At 43.2% G+C, this 13,698-nt stretch overlaps 2 protein-coding genes across 9 annotated transcripts in view; one reads left to right on the top strand and one right to left on the bottom strand.

The window, feature by feature from the left end:
• The window catches only part of TMC7 (transmembrane channel like 7), a 116,430-nt gene that overhangs the window by 5,561 nt on the left and 97,171 nt on the right, over window positions 1–13,698 (top strand). Inside the window, exon 2 of the mRNA XM_068126263.2 lies at window positions 5,922–5,988. Coding sequence (XP_067982364.1) covers window positions 5,949–5,988 — 40 coding nt within the window. The 5' untranslated portion in view covers window positions 5,922–5,948. The remainder of the gene's footprint in view (window positions 1–5,921; window positions 5,989–13,698) is intronic.
• Window positions 1–13,698, bottom strand: part of LOC137433858 (transmembrane channel-like protein 6) — a 95,336-nt gene that overhangs the window by 60,029 nt on the left and 21,609 nt on the right. For 4 of the 8 annotated variants that reach the window (XM_078786011.1, XM_078786014.1, XM_068126265.2 and 1 more), the window contains exon 2: window positions 4,898–5,038. In XM_078786011.1, coding sequence (XP_078642137.1) covers window positions 4,898–5,018 — 121 coding nt within the window. In that variant the 5' untranslated portion in view covers window positions 5,019–5,038. Of the gene's footprint in view, window positions 1–4,897; window positions 5,039–6,244; window positions 6,386–9,719; window positions 9,859–13,698 lie in introns of those variants that run through there. The other 4 variants (XM_068126264.2, XM_068126266.2, XM_078786012.1 and 1 more) reach the window with 3 other exon arrangements.

Here is a 13,698-nt window from a genome sequence, read left to right as displayed (position 1 = left end):
AAAAAACCCGATGTTGAACACGTCCTCAACCATTTCTCGGACATGCATTTGCCGATATTGTTCAAACTTGGCAAAGAGATAACGAATGATGGGTTACATATGCAGTTATGCACGTCATTTTTTTAGAGATTATATCCAAGATGGCGGATCCAGCGGAAGTCATGAAGCTATTCCGCTGAACTTGGGGACGACTAAGAAGAAGACCTTTGTTGGTCGAAAGCTTGTCGAGAATTAAAGATCGACCGTCCTGAAGCTACGTCCACGTCTGATTTAATCTCCCGATTATATATATACATATACATATACATATACAGGCCTATAGCAACTTCATTTTTGCAAAACGTCGGCGTCAGCCCATCAGAAATATCTAAGTATTATCACGAAGCCCACCCCAAGTTTTGAAGGAATGGCTTACACTGTGGAAGGTGGGAAATGTAGTAAAAGAACACTGATCTTATGTAACTGGACGAAAGAGTGAAGAAGGGATTAAATGCCATCGGAAGAAGGTTTCAAAATCACAACAAGAAGCTACAGAGTGTTCAAGAAACACAACAGTTAGGAGATTGAGTAACCTCGTGATGGGGGTTCACTACATTAACCGATTTCTCAGTCGATAAAACTACTCCTGTCCCATGATCCCTTGCATTTCAACTTCAATCTACAATGACGATGAAATCGATATCTAAAGCATGTCTAACGCAGAGCGAATGAGACTAAAGGTCACACTAATGGTTGTGATGAGGAAGTAATCTGGCAAATGTGCATCTATTGGTGAGTTTTGTACTTGGGGAAAAAAAAACAAATCAACATTGAAGAGATGGTTCCATTACGAGCACGAGGAAGCAATGATGATTCCCAGCAGATGCATCACCACTTGCTCAGTGAACTAAACATTGCTTTGCAAGTGAAGACGAACGCTTCATTTGCTGGGAAACAAATTTCTTGTGAAAAACAACAGCAGGATGGTGTGAAAACTTGGGTATTTCAAAACCTACATGCGATATCTAACTGGTATCACGTGCCTTGGCTTTTGGCAATCCCTTTTTTGATGATGGACATCATGTATCAATTCCTTTAGATTTTTTGTATCAACTCTGATTTGTTTTTCCCAGTTTCATGTGACCAGAAACCATCAGCTTACCTGATAACATTGATGTCGCCTCGTTCTGCGACACGAGTGGAGGCGACGAGGAGGGTTCCCACTGTGATTCTCAAAATAAATCTAGGTTAAGATTGTTGCCTTTCTAATGACGTAAAAACAGAAAAAACTAGAACGGCACTTAGAGAGCATACCTCCACCGGCTTGGTTCCTTGTCACACACACAACCTGTCCACCAAGTTTTGTCCAAATCTATCCATAACTTTTTGAGATATCCCACGTTGGTTCCTTGTCACACACACAACATGTCCAACAAGTTTCGGCCAAATCCATCCATAACTTTTTGAGATATCCTGCTATGTATCGTTTTTGGCCATATCTCCCAATGGTGAAGAATCACTTAAAAATTAAATAATTATCATATCCGAATACACATTCAGATCTTCACCAAAATCAAAACGAATCGTCCTTGTCACACACACAACCTGTCCACCAAGTTTCGTCCAAATCCATCCCTAACTTTTTGAGATATCCTGCTATGTATCGTTTTTGGCCATATCTCCCAATGGTGAAGAATCACTTTAAAAATTCTACTAGCCGGGTCGGGATCCGGATATTCACCAAAATTGAATCAACCTTGAGAAAATGGACCAACTTGCGAGTTTGCGAGACCAATTTGCGAGACCAAGCCAACCAAGTGGGGTCTGCGAGCGGAAAATTCGATTGCTCGAGATTATGTAAATTGCTGTAACATTTTGTGCAAGTCCTGTTAAACGGAAGGGTTTGAAAGTGCCAAAAAGGCGATTTGTGTTCTACAGTGTTCAAATATACAATTCAATTGAAATGAAATAGAGACTTTAAAGTTTGTAGAAAAAATATTTTCCAGAAGTTCCTACAGTGTCCTTTGGTATACATTATTATTTGCGAAAATCAAAGATTTTTCAAGTATATTGGTCGGTTGTGTTTGTGACTCTGTTAGTTTGTCACCGGCCTACAGGTCACAATTTTCAACCGATCTTCACCAAACTTCACCAAGTGGTAGAGTTGGTCAAATGCCAGAAGCCTATTGTTTTGGGGTCAATAGGTCAAAAGGTCAACATAGGCCAAAGGTCACCAACTTTGCTAAATTTCTAAAATCCTCCATTTTCATCCGATTGACTTGAAATTTGAAGACCACTTGCATATCTGGTCATTGAATTCAACCACCAATAATTTTTGAAGTCAACATAGGCCAAATGGTCAACATAGGCCAAATTTCTAAAATCCTCAATTTTTATCCAATTGACTTGAAATTTGAAGAGGACTTGCATATCTGGTCACTGAATTCAACCACCAAGTATTCTTGAAGTCAACTTCGGCCAAAAGGTCAACATAGGCCAAATTTCTAAAATCCTCTATTTTCATCGAATTCACTTGAAAATTGAACAGCATTTGCACATTGAGTCACTAAATAGGGAAACTAACTATTTTTGAGGTCAAAAGGTCAAAGGTCAACTCAAGGTCAACCTTCCAAAATCATCATTTTTCATCTGAAAAATCGTCACTTTTCATCCTGTTGACCCGAGCTTTGATCAAGATTGTAAATTTAAATCTTCATGAAATGGACAATTTGCTGTATCAATGGTAAACTTTTGGGGGACGGCGTATTTTGCAAGTATCGTGCTACGCATGACGTTTTCTTGTTTTGTATATTTGTCTGTCTGTCTGTTTGTCTGTGTCTGTCTGTTTGTCTGTCTGTCTGTCTGTTTGTCTGTCTGTTTGTCTGTCTGTCTTTGTCTGTGTCTGTCTTTGTGTCTGTCTGTCTGATTGTCTGTTTGTCTGTTTTTATGGCAGTCGCCTACAGGTCACAATTTTCAACCGATCTTCATGAAACTTCACCAAATGGCAGACTTTGTCAAAAGCAAGAAGCCTATTGTTTTTGGTGTCAAAACGTCAATAAGTCAACATTGGCCAAAGGTCACCAACATTGTCAAATTTCTAAAATATTCAATTTTCATCTGATTGACTTGTAATTTTAAGAAGATTTGCATACCAGGTCACTAAATTCAACCACTAAGTATTTTTGAGGTCAACATTGGCCAAAAGGTCAATGTAGGCCAAATTTCTAAAATCCTCAATTTTCATCCGATTGACTTGTAATTTTATGAGGATTTGCATACCAGGTCACTGAATTCCTCCACCAAGTATTTTTGAGGTCAACATTGGCCAAAAGGTCAATGTAGGCCAAATTTCTAAAATCCTCAATTTTTATCTGATTGACTTGTAATTTTAAGAGGATTTGCATCCCTGGTCACTGAATTCCTCCAACAAGGATTTTTGAGGTCATCATAGTCCAACAATTTATTTTAGGGATTTCACAAGTGTCATGCTTTGCACGACATATTTCTTGTATTAGTTCTTTGTGCCTGTTGTTTGTGTCCTTCATGACATTCTTAAAAACTGTAGGTTTCCTCTTTGGAATGATTTTCAATTTTGTTTGAATGCCGGACAGGCAGACGGAGTAGAATAAAAATATATTAGAACTGCTAAACTGCAGGTTTGTTTTTCAATTAATGTTCTGATTCATGTTCAAAATATAACATTCAATTTAAATTAAGTAATTAACCTCATTCATAAACTGACGTCTGTAGACAAAGTGATCCAATTGCTTAACCCCGCTTTTCACTCCGCGTGCTCGAGGTGAGAACACTACAATGTAATGCAACTAGACCGACTGGTCCGAAAAGACCGACTGGACAACCCTCCCATCCACTTTCTGAATAATCCTCTCCAAGAAGTTCTGTCACTCAAGCTTTTGGGTCTCACTATCTGCCATGATCTTTCCTGGAAAAACCACATTTCAAATCTGGCCTCCAAAGCCAGTCGCCGACTGGGCATCCTCCGTCGTGCGAAGTCCTTCCTTGGCACACCTGAGCTCCTCACCACATACAAGGCTTTCATCCGCAGCTCAATGGAATACTGCTCTCCCCTCCGGGCTGGTGCTCCTGCCTCACACCTAGCTCGCCTTCACGCTGTTGAAACCAAAGCATTCAGAATCATTGGAATCTCCCGCGATGAAGCTAACTCCAAGGGCCTCTCACTCACTCACTGCAGGCAGGTTGGTGGTCTTTCCGTCTTCTACCGACTCCTCTCTGGCCTTGCCCCCCCCCCCCCCAGCTCTCTCTGGGCTCTGTCCCGCAAATATTCCTACAGGTCGCACAAGATCTGCCTGCAACACTCTTTTGGTTAAACTGCCAAAATCAAGACTCTCTGCTCACCTTCACTCCTTCATTCCTCTTTTCTCCCGCCTCTGGAACAAACTCCCTCACTCTCTTCAATCCCACTCCACCCTCCAAGTCTTTAAAACAGCTGTTCACCACCATCTCTTATCTTCCCCCATCCAAAACCTTGATCTTTTCTACCCCCGCTAATTTCACCCCAATTCCACTTTTTGAAATACCAACTTTTGTCCTGGATGTCCTTGGTGTCCTTGTGCTTTATACTTCTCCCTCCACCCCCCCCCCCTTCCCACGCCTCCTCCCCCCGGGCCCTCTCCCTTCCACACATCTCCCTGCTCTCGGATGTTGTGTGTGTGTGCTTCCCCTTTTCTCCCCATCTTGTCTTCCGCTCCCTCTTTTTGTGTATTTTGTTTGTCTGGTCGATTTGTTTGTGAAGTTAATGTTAGCTCTTTCACGAGCCTTGATTCAGTATACAAAAAAAAAACTAATTATGTAAAATAAAGAAGTCTCCATTGCACTGTAACTGTGTAATTCGTCATTGCTGATCGTGTTGGGCGGAACTAATGGTCGTGTGCTTTACCGACAGTGCGACTCGGTAGATGTTGCAAAATCTCTGCTGGATCTGCTGGGTTTTCCGAAGGCCCGTTCCGATGCTGTAATGTTGGTGGGCCAGAGTTGTGGGGTTCTTCCGGTCGCTCCATTACACTTCACCCACAATCATCTATGCAGTAGAGGCATATTATGGTCATTTCAGCATTCGGCTGTTGGCAGCAACTTTGCATGTAGCATTCTGAATTAGTGAAACATCAATAAGCACTCTTAACCATCTAAATTAGTCATGAGCAATGGCAAAGTGGTATTGCAGATAGATCCAAACTTCCTTAAAAACAGTGTGTCAGGTCTACCTGGACCATTAAGGTTGAGTGTTGTCGACTTCGGCCACAACCTATTCTTGCACCTTGTCTTTGCGGATGAAGAAGTGCTTATGGATGTTTCGTAAAGAGACCTAAAGGTCATGGTGTGAATGTTAAAATGGTTGTTGCATAGATCATGTATATGTTCAAAGATCGATTGGCTGGAAGTCAAATGCTGAAGAGAGTTGGGTTAAGGTCGCAATAAAGCAACGTTGGGGTATGTATGTGTCTTAGTCATGGCCTACCTATCTCACAAACACATATTTAACCAGGATTCAAGCTACTGGTTGCATCATTATTGAATCGCAGCTGTTCGGCTGAGGCAGAGACCTTGTAGGTTAAGGCAGGGATTTGCTTTTTGTTATTTTGCCAGGGTTCCGGCACACAATATCCGATTATTTTGACAAGTCACTGTTGGATCTTGAGCATCCACCAACCAATTTCAGCAGATATGACAGTTGGCTTCAAGTCCTGTCTGAAGGAAAGGATTTGCTAATTGATTAAACGCACTGCCTGCAAAATAATTACATTTTATAGTCAGATCAGGTCAATAAACATCTCAGAGATGAATATGCCATCTCTGAGCTATCTTGTCGGATCGGCCTCTTCAATCACAGGAAAGTTTGTCGAGAGGTTTAATTATCATCTTTGCCCTCTTTCCCTGGCTCGTTCCTCGTTTTTCTTTTTTAGTTGGCACATCCTGAGTGGAAAATTGAGATGCTTCTTCGTGATGTTACCTGGATCCCTCCTTGGAATTGTAAGTAACCACTGGTAAATAAATCAACAATGAGGAAGCCCGTTTGGTGTTCCCCTCTGAGCACATGAGGCTCATGATGCCACGTTCAACCCCATGTATACTGCGGTGAATTGGCCATTGTCTACGAACATCCTTGAAATTCATTTAAGAGTACAGTAATGTATTCTAATGTCCACGTGCTACACGTAATGTGTAAATGCTCTTCCTAATCCAGTAAGAAGTCTAATCCAGCTAATTACAGACCAGTAAGCCTGACCTCTGTGGTGTGCAAGTTGATGGAGAAGATCATTAGAAAAGCCTTGATAGAACATATGACCAACTAGAGCAATGAGACTCTGTTGTCAATATGCCTTTACGTATCCCCTGCTCATGCGGGTAGATGCCCTCGTTGACTGTCCTAAAAATAAACAAGTTTGGTTTAAATCCCTGCAGCTGTTTAAAAGTATCAAATTTTTACCACAGGATAGGTTTCACATCGATCAGTGAAGCGTTTTCGGAGAAGGGATTAAAAAAAAAAAGATCGGCTTTCAAGCTAATATGGCTGCATGTGACATATGACATCAAAAATGTACATTCTGCATATGTATGGGTGGATTGGGTGGGGGATCAAGTTTGTGAAATTTTATGTTGATCGGATAAGGTTCGTTTTTCTATATCCAAGATGGCTGCCAAACCACATGACCCACGACATCATTTTCAAACTACAGGGTGGGCCAAAAGTCACTGAAGATTTTCTTTCATTTTTTTATAACTTAAAATATATATATATATTTAGTTATTTTACAGATAAAGAAGAACAGGGAGATACATTATGAAGAAATTTACCAATGATCATCCCGTGAAAATTGTTGAATTTTTTTACTCCAGTGGGAAATCAATAATTCAAACTCTAAGAAAATTTCGCAATCATTTTAATGTTCGAGAACAACCATCAAAAAACACGATTCAGAACTTGATTGCTCGTTTTGTGTCGAAGGGGTCTGTTCATGACTCAGCCGCAGTGGAAAACCACAAACAAGTCGTACTCCAGAAAACATTGACCGTGTTAGGGAGAGTGTTTATGAAAACCCAGAAACATCAACTCGTACATGTGCAACTCAGCTCAGAATGGCAAGATCATCATTGCGAAGGATAATGAAGAAATATTTGTTGCTGTTTCCTTAAAATATTCAAATGGTGCACGAAATGTCACCTCAAAATCCAGCAAGTCGACTAACATTAGCAACCAATTTGCAGCAACTCGTAAGGGGCGATACTGATTTTTACGAGGAAATTGCAGTGATTGATCAAGGAGTTTTGTCCTCTGGAATGGATCACGTTTTGGAAAGAGCAAGACTTTGCAAAGAAGCCAAAGGGGGCCATTTGCAGGATATTCGTTTTCACAATTAATAATAATAAAACAAATTCCATGCATTAAACTACCATTTGCAATTTATTTCATTAATTTTTATTTGAAAATAAAAAAGGTTATTAAAAAAGAAAACCTTCAGTGACTTTTGGCCCACCCTGTATATGCAACAATGGTGTTAGATGACATTTGTAATGTTTCACATCGATAGGGGAAGTGGTTTCAGAGATATAATTATTTAATATTTTACTTCAATCCAATATGGCTACCAAACCATGTGAGCTATGTATGAGTAAATGTGTCGTGCATGCAATTTCAGATTTTTAGGATAAGGCATTCGATTAAAACATTTATGGCTGGTATAGAACTTCACGTATGACGTCATCATTATCATGCTTTTGTTCCCCATTGGGAGTACTTGACAATGTGCCAAGTTTCGACTTTTTCCATTCAGCGGTTTCCGAGAAATATTTTTTAACTATTTGCGTTAAATCCAAGATGGCTGCAATACCATGTGAACTATGATGTCACAATTATCATAAAATCATTCTGCTTGGGTTTCACTCCTACCCTGAAAGTTTCGTCTCATTCGTACATGTGGTTTCTGCGAAAAACGAGGTTTAGCCCGTACTGACGGACGGACGGACGGACGGACAACTCGTAAACAATGCTTCTGGCCACCTTCAGGGGCGGAAGCATAAAAACGATTTACTAAGTACAGATCAGCATGGATTTCACAGTGCAAGATCCAGTGCAACCCAACTACTGGAGGTTCTTGAGGAATGGACAAGAGATCCTGAAGGGGGACACAATATTGACTGCACGTACTTAGATTATTGAAAGGCCTTCAACAGTATGCCACAACAGCGCCTTCTTCGAAAGCTTGAGTCGTATGGAATTGAGGGATATCGACTAAATTGGATAGAGGAGTGACTGGACAATCACAAAAATTTGAAGTGAGAGGAAAGTTATCGCACAGTGTGGATTTTCTAAGCAGCATTCCACAAGGAAGTGTACTGGGACCAGTATTGTTCATCCTCTTCATCAACAATCCCCCAGGGGATGTCGACTCAAATCTGAAGCTCTTTGCCGATGACACAGAGCTATACAGAGTTGTTGATTGTCAAGATGATGCTGAAGCCCTTCAAAGAGATGTGGATGCTGTCACTGAATGGTCCAGAAAGTGGCAATTGTCGTTTATTGAAGAGAAATGCAAAGTAGTCCACTATGGGAGGAAAAATCAGAGATGCACATGCTCTATGTCAGATGACTCGGCAGAAGGAAGTCAAGTAGCGGAAAGAGGAAAAAGACCTGGGTATTATATTTGATAGTAGTCTACCCTTCAGGACTCACGCTGCTGATGCTGCCAAGAGAGCTAACATGAAGCTGGGAATCATTAAAAGATCCTTCTCAGCTCTAAAACAGAAAGGAATTCTTCAACTCCACAAGACCATTGTGAGGCCTACACTAGAATACTGCAACCCTGTATGGTACCCTACATACAAGAAGGACGAGGACCTGATGGAGAAAGTACAACAAAAAGATACCAAACTAAGACCTGATTTACAACACCTGGAATACCCAGACAGACTGATAGCCCTGAAATTACCAACACTAGTTTGTACAAGATAAAGGGCAGAACTCATTCAGGTCTTCCAAATTGTCAAGAGGTTTGATAACCTGGAAGTCAAGAAGTTCTTCAAGATGGATGAGGGGTCGAGAACCAGAGGTCACAGACTAAAAATTAATTAATACTAATGTAGTACCAGACTGAGGCAGAATGCATTCTCAGTCAGAAGCATCAACAACTGGACCTCACTTCCTGAAAGAGCAGTCAACGCAAAAACGGTCAACCGGTTCGAGTCAGCACTGGAGGTACACTGGGCAAATCGTTCAATGAAGTACCAACCATACTTGAGGGATACATGCATTGGCGCAGTAGCGAGGGAGCAAATAAGCATCGCTTCCAGCCTATACATCCAAGTATGTCCAAGTAAGTTTGTGAGTGTGCGTGTGTGTGTGTATGTATTGGGATGACAGTCACCCTACATATAGTGTGCTAATATCTTATAATATGCCTTCCCTAGATATATGAACACACAGTATAGCTTCTTATTTCCTTCCTGTATCTGTCTTATGATGAAAGTTGCATCCACTGTCCCCTCTTCCTTGCATGAATTCATACTGCATCTCGTCTATTTTCACAATCCCCATTAACCGTCTATCTACAATCCTCTCCAGTACCTGAGTCGCATGATCTATCAATTTGATCCCTCTGTTGTTTCCACAGTGAGTACACTCCATGATCAGGTGAAAACATTTTGACTTATCTCTATACATGGAAAATACTCCAAATGATTACGCATTATGAAACATTACATACCTTAGCATCTTGTTTACAAGAAAAGAGACCCAGCCACAGCTCCTCGGAACACAAATATAAATGAAATCCGTCTCATTGTACCTTCTCCTGATGGGAGTCGTGTTTGAGCACGCACGTGCGGTTTGTCTCTTCTGCCCTCGGAATCCGGTTGAGTTACAATGTTGAGGTATGCGCAATTGCGCATGCAAAGTGCAGGCATGCACAGGTAGGACAAACAAACACCTCTTATCTTATTCTTCGTTTTCAAAGTGCTGTGCTTTCCCAGGGAAACCTGATAGAACTATGAGCGATTGGACACAGATTCAGAGTAAATGTGTCGATAGGGTTTGCTTGTATGTACACCACCCAAGGTTTCCAGCATGTAGGTAGTACACTGGAAGTACGTGAGAGGGCAAAGGAAAATACACGCTTGACCACCCACATACATCACATTAAAATACTAGATCATGGATGGCATTTACAGCTTCAACTCAAAAAGAGCTGCAGATGGAGGAAATGTTGAGATGGATCTTGGAGACGGCGTGAAGCTGGAAGGTGTGAAAACATTTTGCTACCTCGGGGAAATGCTGAATGGAGAAGGTGGATCAGACTCGGCAACGGTTGCTAGAGTGAGATGTGCATGGAAGACGTTTCGGGAACTGAGTGGCGTGCTGATGATGGGAGTGTCGTTGAAGCTGAAGGGAAAGGTGTATGCTGCATGTGTGAGAAGTGTTATGATTTATGGGAGCGAGACATGGGTAATGAACGTAGAGCAGCAATGAAGGCTGGAAAGGGTGGAAATGCGAATGGTTCGGTGGATGTGCGGAGTATCGTTGAGAGAGAGGAAGACAAATGATGAATTGCGAAAGATGATGGGAATAGCGCCTGTGATTGATGCTGTGAAGAGGAACAGGTTGAGATGGTTTGGTCATGTGTTGAGGAAAGATGAAAGTGACTGGTTGAGAAGTGTGATGGAAATGAATGTTGAAGGAAGTGGAGGACGGGGAAGACCGAGAAAGACTTGGCTAAAGATGGTGGAAGAAGAAATGCGGGCAAGGGGGTTAACAAGGAGAGATTTTTTTTTTTTTTTTTTTTTTTTTTTTTTTTTGTATACAAGATCGAGGCTCGTGAAAGAGCGAACATTAATCACACAGAAAGACAAACCGACACATAAAACATATAACATAGGGAGCGGTAGACAAGATGGGGAGAGAGGGGGAAGGACACAAACACAACATTTGAGAGCAGGGACCGAGAGACATGGAGACATCGAGAGATCTGAGAGAGGGCGAGGGCTTTGGGGGGGGGGGCGTGGGAAGGGGGCGGTGGGAGAGGTATAAAACATATGGACACTGCCAGGACTTCCAGGAAAGAAGTTGCAATTTCAAACAAGGTGGATCTGGGGTGAATTAGCGGGGGTAGAAAAGATCAAGGTTTTGGATGGGGGAAGATAAGAGATGGTGGTGAACAGCTGTTTTAAAGACCTGGAGGGAGGAGTGGGATTGAAGGGAGTGAGGGAGTTTGTTCCAGAGGCGGGAGAAAAGAGGAATGAAAGAGTGAAGGTGAGCAGTGAGCCGAGATTTGGGAAGTTTAACCATCAGAGGGTTGCTGGCAGATCTTGTGCGACCTGTAGGAATATTTGGGGGACAGAGCACAGAGAGAGCTGGGGGTGCAAGGCCGGAGAGGAGTCGGTAGAAGACAGAAAGACCACCTACCTGCCTGCGGTGAGTGAGTGAAAGGCCCTCAGAGATAGCTTCATCGCGGGAGATTCCAATAATTCTGAAAGCTTTGGTTTCAACAGCGTGAAGCCGAGCTAGGTGTGAGGCAGGAGCACCGGCCCATAGGGGAGAACAGTATTCCATTGAGCTGCGGATGAAAGCCTTGTATGTGGTGAGGAGCTCAGGTGTGCCGAGGAAGGACTTCGCACGACGGAGGATGCCCAGTCGGCGACTGGCTTTGGAGGCCAGCTTGGAAATGTGGTTTTCCCAAGAAAGATCATGGCAGATAGTGAGACCCAAAATCTTGAGCGACAGAACTTCTTGGAGAGGATTGTTGAGAAAGTAGATGGAAGGGTTGTCCAGTCGATCTTTTCGGAGAGACATAGTAAGAGTGTGAGATTTGTCAGGATTGAAAGACATGTTCCACTTGTTTGACCAGTCTGTGATTTTGTCCAGGTCTTCAGAGAGTGAGGAGGCAGCAGACTGCCGATCTGAGGGAAGAGGAATGGAGCGGCAGAGAGTGGAGTCATCAGCAAAGAGATAGAGAGGATTTTCGAGAGAGTCAGAGAGATCATTGATGAAGACCAGAAAAAGCACGGGGCCCAGAACACTGCCTTGGGAAACTCCAGCCTGAACAGGAAGAGGAGATGAGAGAAACCCATTCAGGGCCACACGTTGACGACGACTAGAGAGGAAGTCCGCCAGCCATGCGTGGAGATTTCCATGGATACCAAAGGAGGAGAGTTTGGTGAGCAGAGCGGGGTGCCAGACCGTGTCGAAGGCACGTGATATGTCGAGGGAGACAGCTCTAATTTCCTGTTTGGCATTGAGGACCTCCATCCATTGTTGAGACAGCAGAAGCAGCATGTCCAGAGTAGAGTGACCTGGTCTGAAACCAAATTGATGATCAGAGATCAAGCCATTGGAGAAGAGGAAAGATTTCATATCCGAAGCAATGATGGATTCCATGACTTTGCTGATAATTGGGAGAAGGCTGATTGGTCTGTAGTTGCTAGGATCTGTTTTTGCACCTTTTTTGTGCAAAGCGGTGATGTTGGCTGATTTCCAAGCAGATGGCAGTTGACCTTGAGCAAAAGAGAGGGTGAAGAGAACAGAGAGAGGGTGAGATAGAGCAGCAGAGCAGGATTTTAGGACCCGTGGGCTGATGCCGTCGGGTCCAGTTGCAGAATCAAAGTCGAGGGTTGACAGAAACTTTTCCACCTTGTCAGGAGGAAAGGACACGGAGTCCAGGAGCAGCAGGGTACGACTGGGTATGGTGGGTACAGAGAGGGATGGGTTTGGGACACAAGATTTAGAGGCAAACACAGAGTTGAGGCATTCAGCTTTTTCACGTGCGGAGTCAGCTGTGTAGCCGTTTGAGGTAAGGGAGGGGATGGAGGGGGAACAAACACCAGAAACGGATTTGACCAGACGCCACCAGGATTTGGAAGAGGGAGACAGATAAGAGAGTTCGGTCTTGAGAACGGAGAGATATTGTTTCCTGGCTCTCCTGAGGGTGGACACACACTTGTTTCGGGCTTTGTGAAAGGAAATGAGATTTCCTTCCGTTGGATTTGCTTTCCAGGAGACGAAGGCAAGTTGTTTCTGGGCAACAGCCTCACCACAAGATTCCGTGTACCATGGACGGGAGGAAGGGTATGACAACTGAAGACGAGATGGGATAAATCTGTGCATGAGAGAGAGCAATTTACTTTGGAAGAATTCCCAGGATGAGTTGATGTCAGAGGTGGTAGAGATGGGAGACCAGTCCAGATGATTGATGGCTGCTTGAAGACCGTGCCAGTTGGCCTGAGTGAAATGCCAGACTCGTCGACGCTGAGCAGGCTCCCTGAGGATGGTCAGAGAGATGTCCACTTTAACAAGGACATGATCAGATGATCCGATCGGAGCAGAAGAAGAGCAGCAGACATTTTCAGGGAAGTTAGTCATAACCAAGTCCAGAAGAGAAGATGTTCCGTTGACTGAGATCCGGGTCGGGAAATTGACAGATTGTGTCAGTCCCAGTGAGTCGCAGAAGTCCTTTGCTGAGGAGCCATGGCTGGTGAGAGAGGTACCCACACCCAGCCAACTGGCATGATGACAGTTGAAATCACCACATATGAGGAAGAGAGAGTTGGGATGAGTATATAGAAGTTGGTCCATATCATCAGACAGCGAGATGTAGATGGAGTCATCACTGTTTGGTGGACGGTACAACACACATATGAACAAGAGGTGGGAGCGAAGGGGAAGCCGTAGCCAGAGGTATTCCTGGGGGTGAG

The sequence above is a fragment of the Myxine glutinosa genome, chromosome 10 (assembly GCF_964187855.1).
Source record: "Myxine glutinosa chromosome 10, kmMyxGlut1.1, whole genome shotgun sequence".
Classification (NCBI taxonomy): Eukaryota; Metazoa; Chordata; class Myxini; order Myxiniformes; family Myxinidae; genus Myxine; species Myxine glutinosa.
Note: the sequence above shows the minus strand (reverse complement) of the source record. Positions and strands in the feature narration are given on the sequence as shown.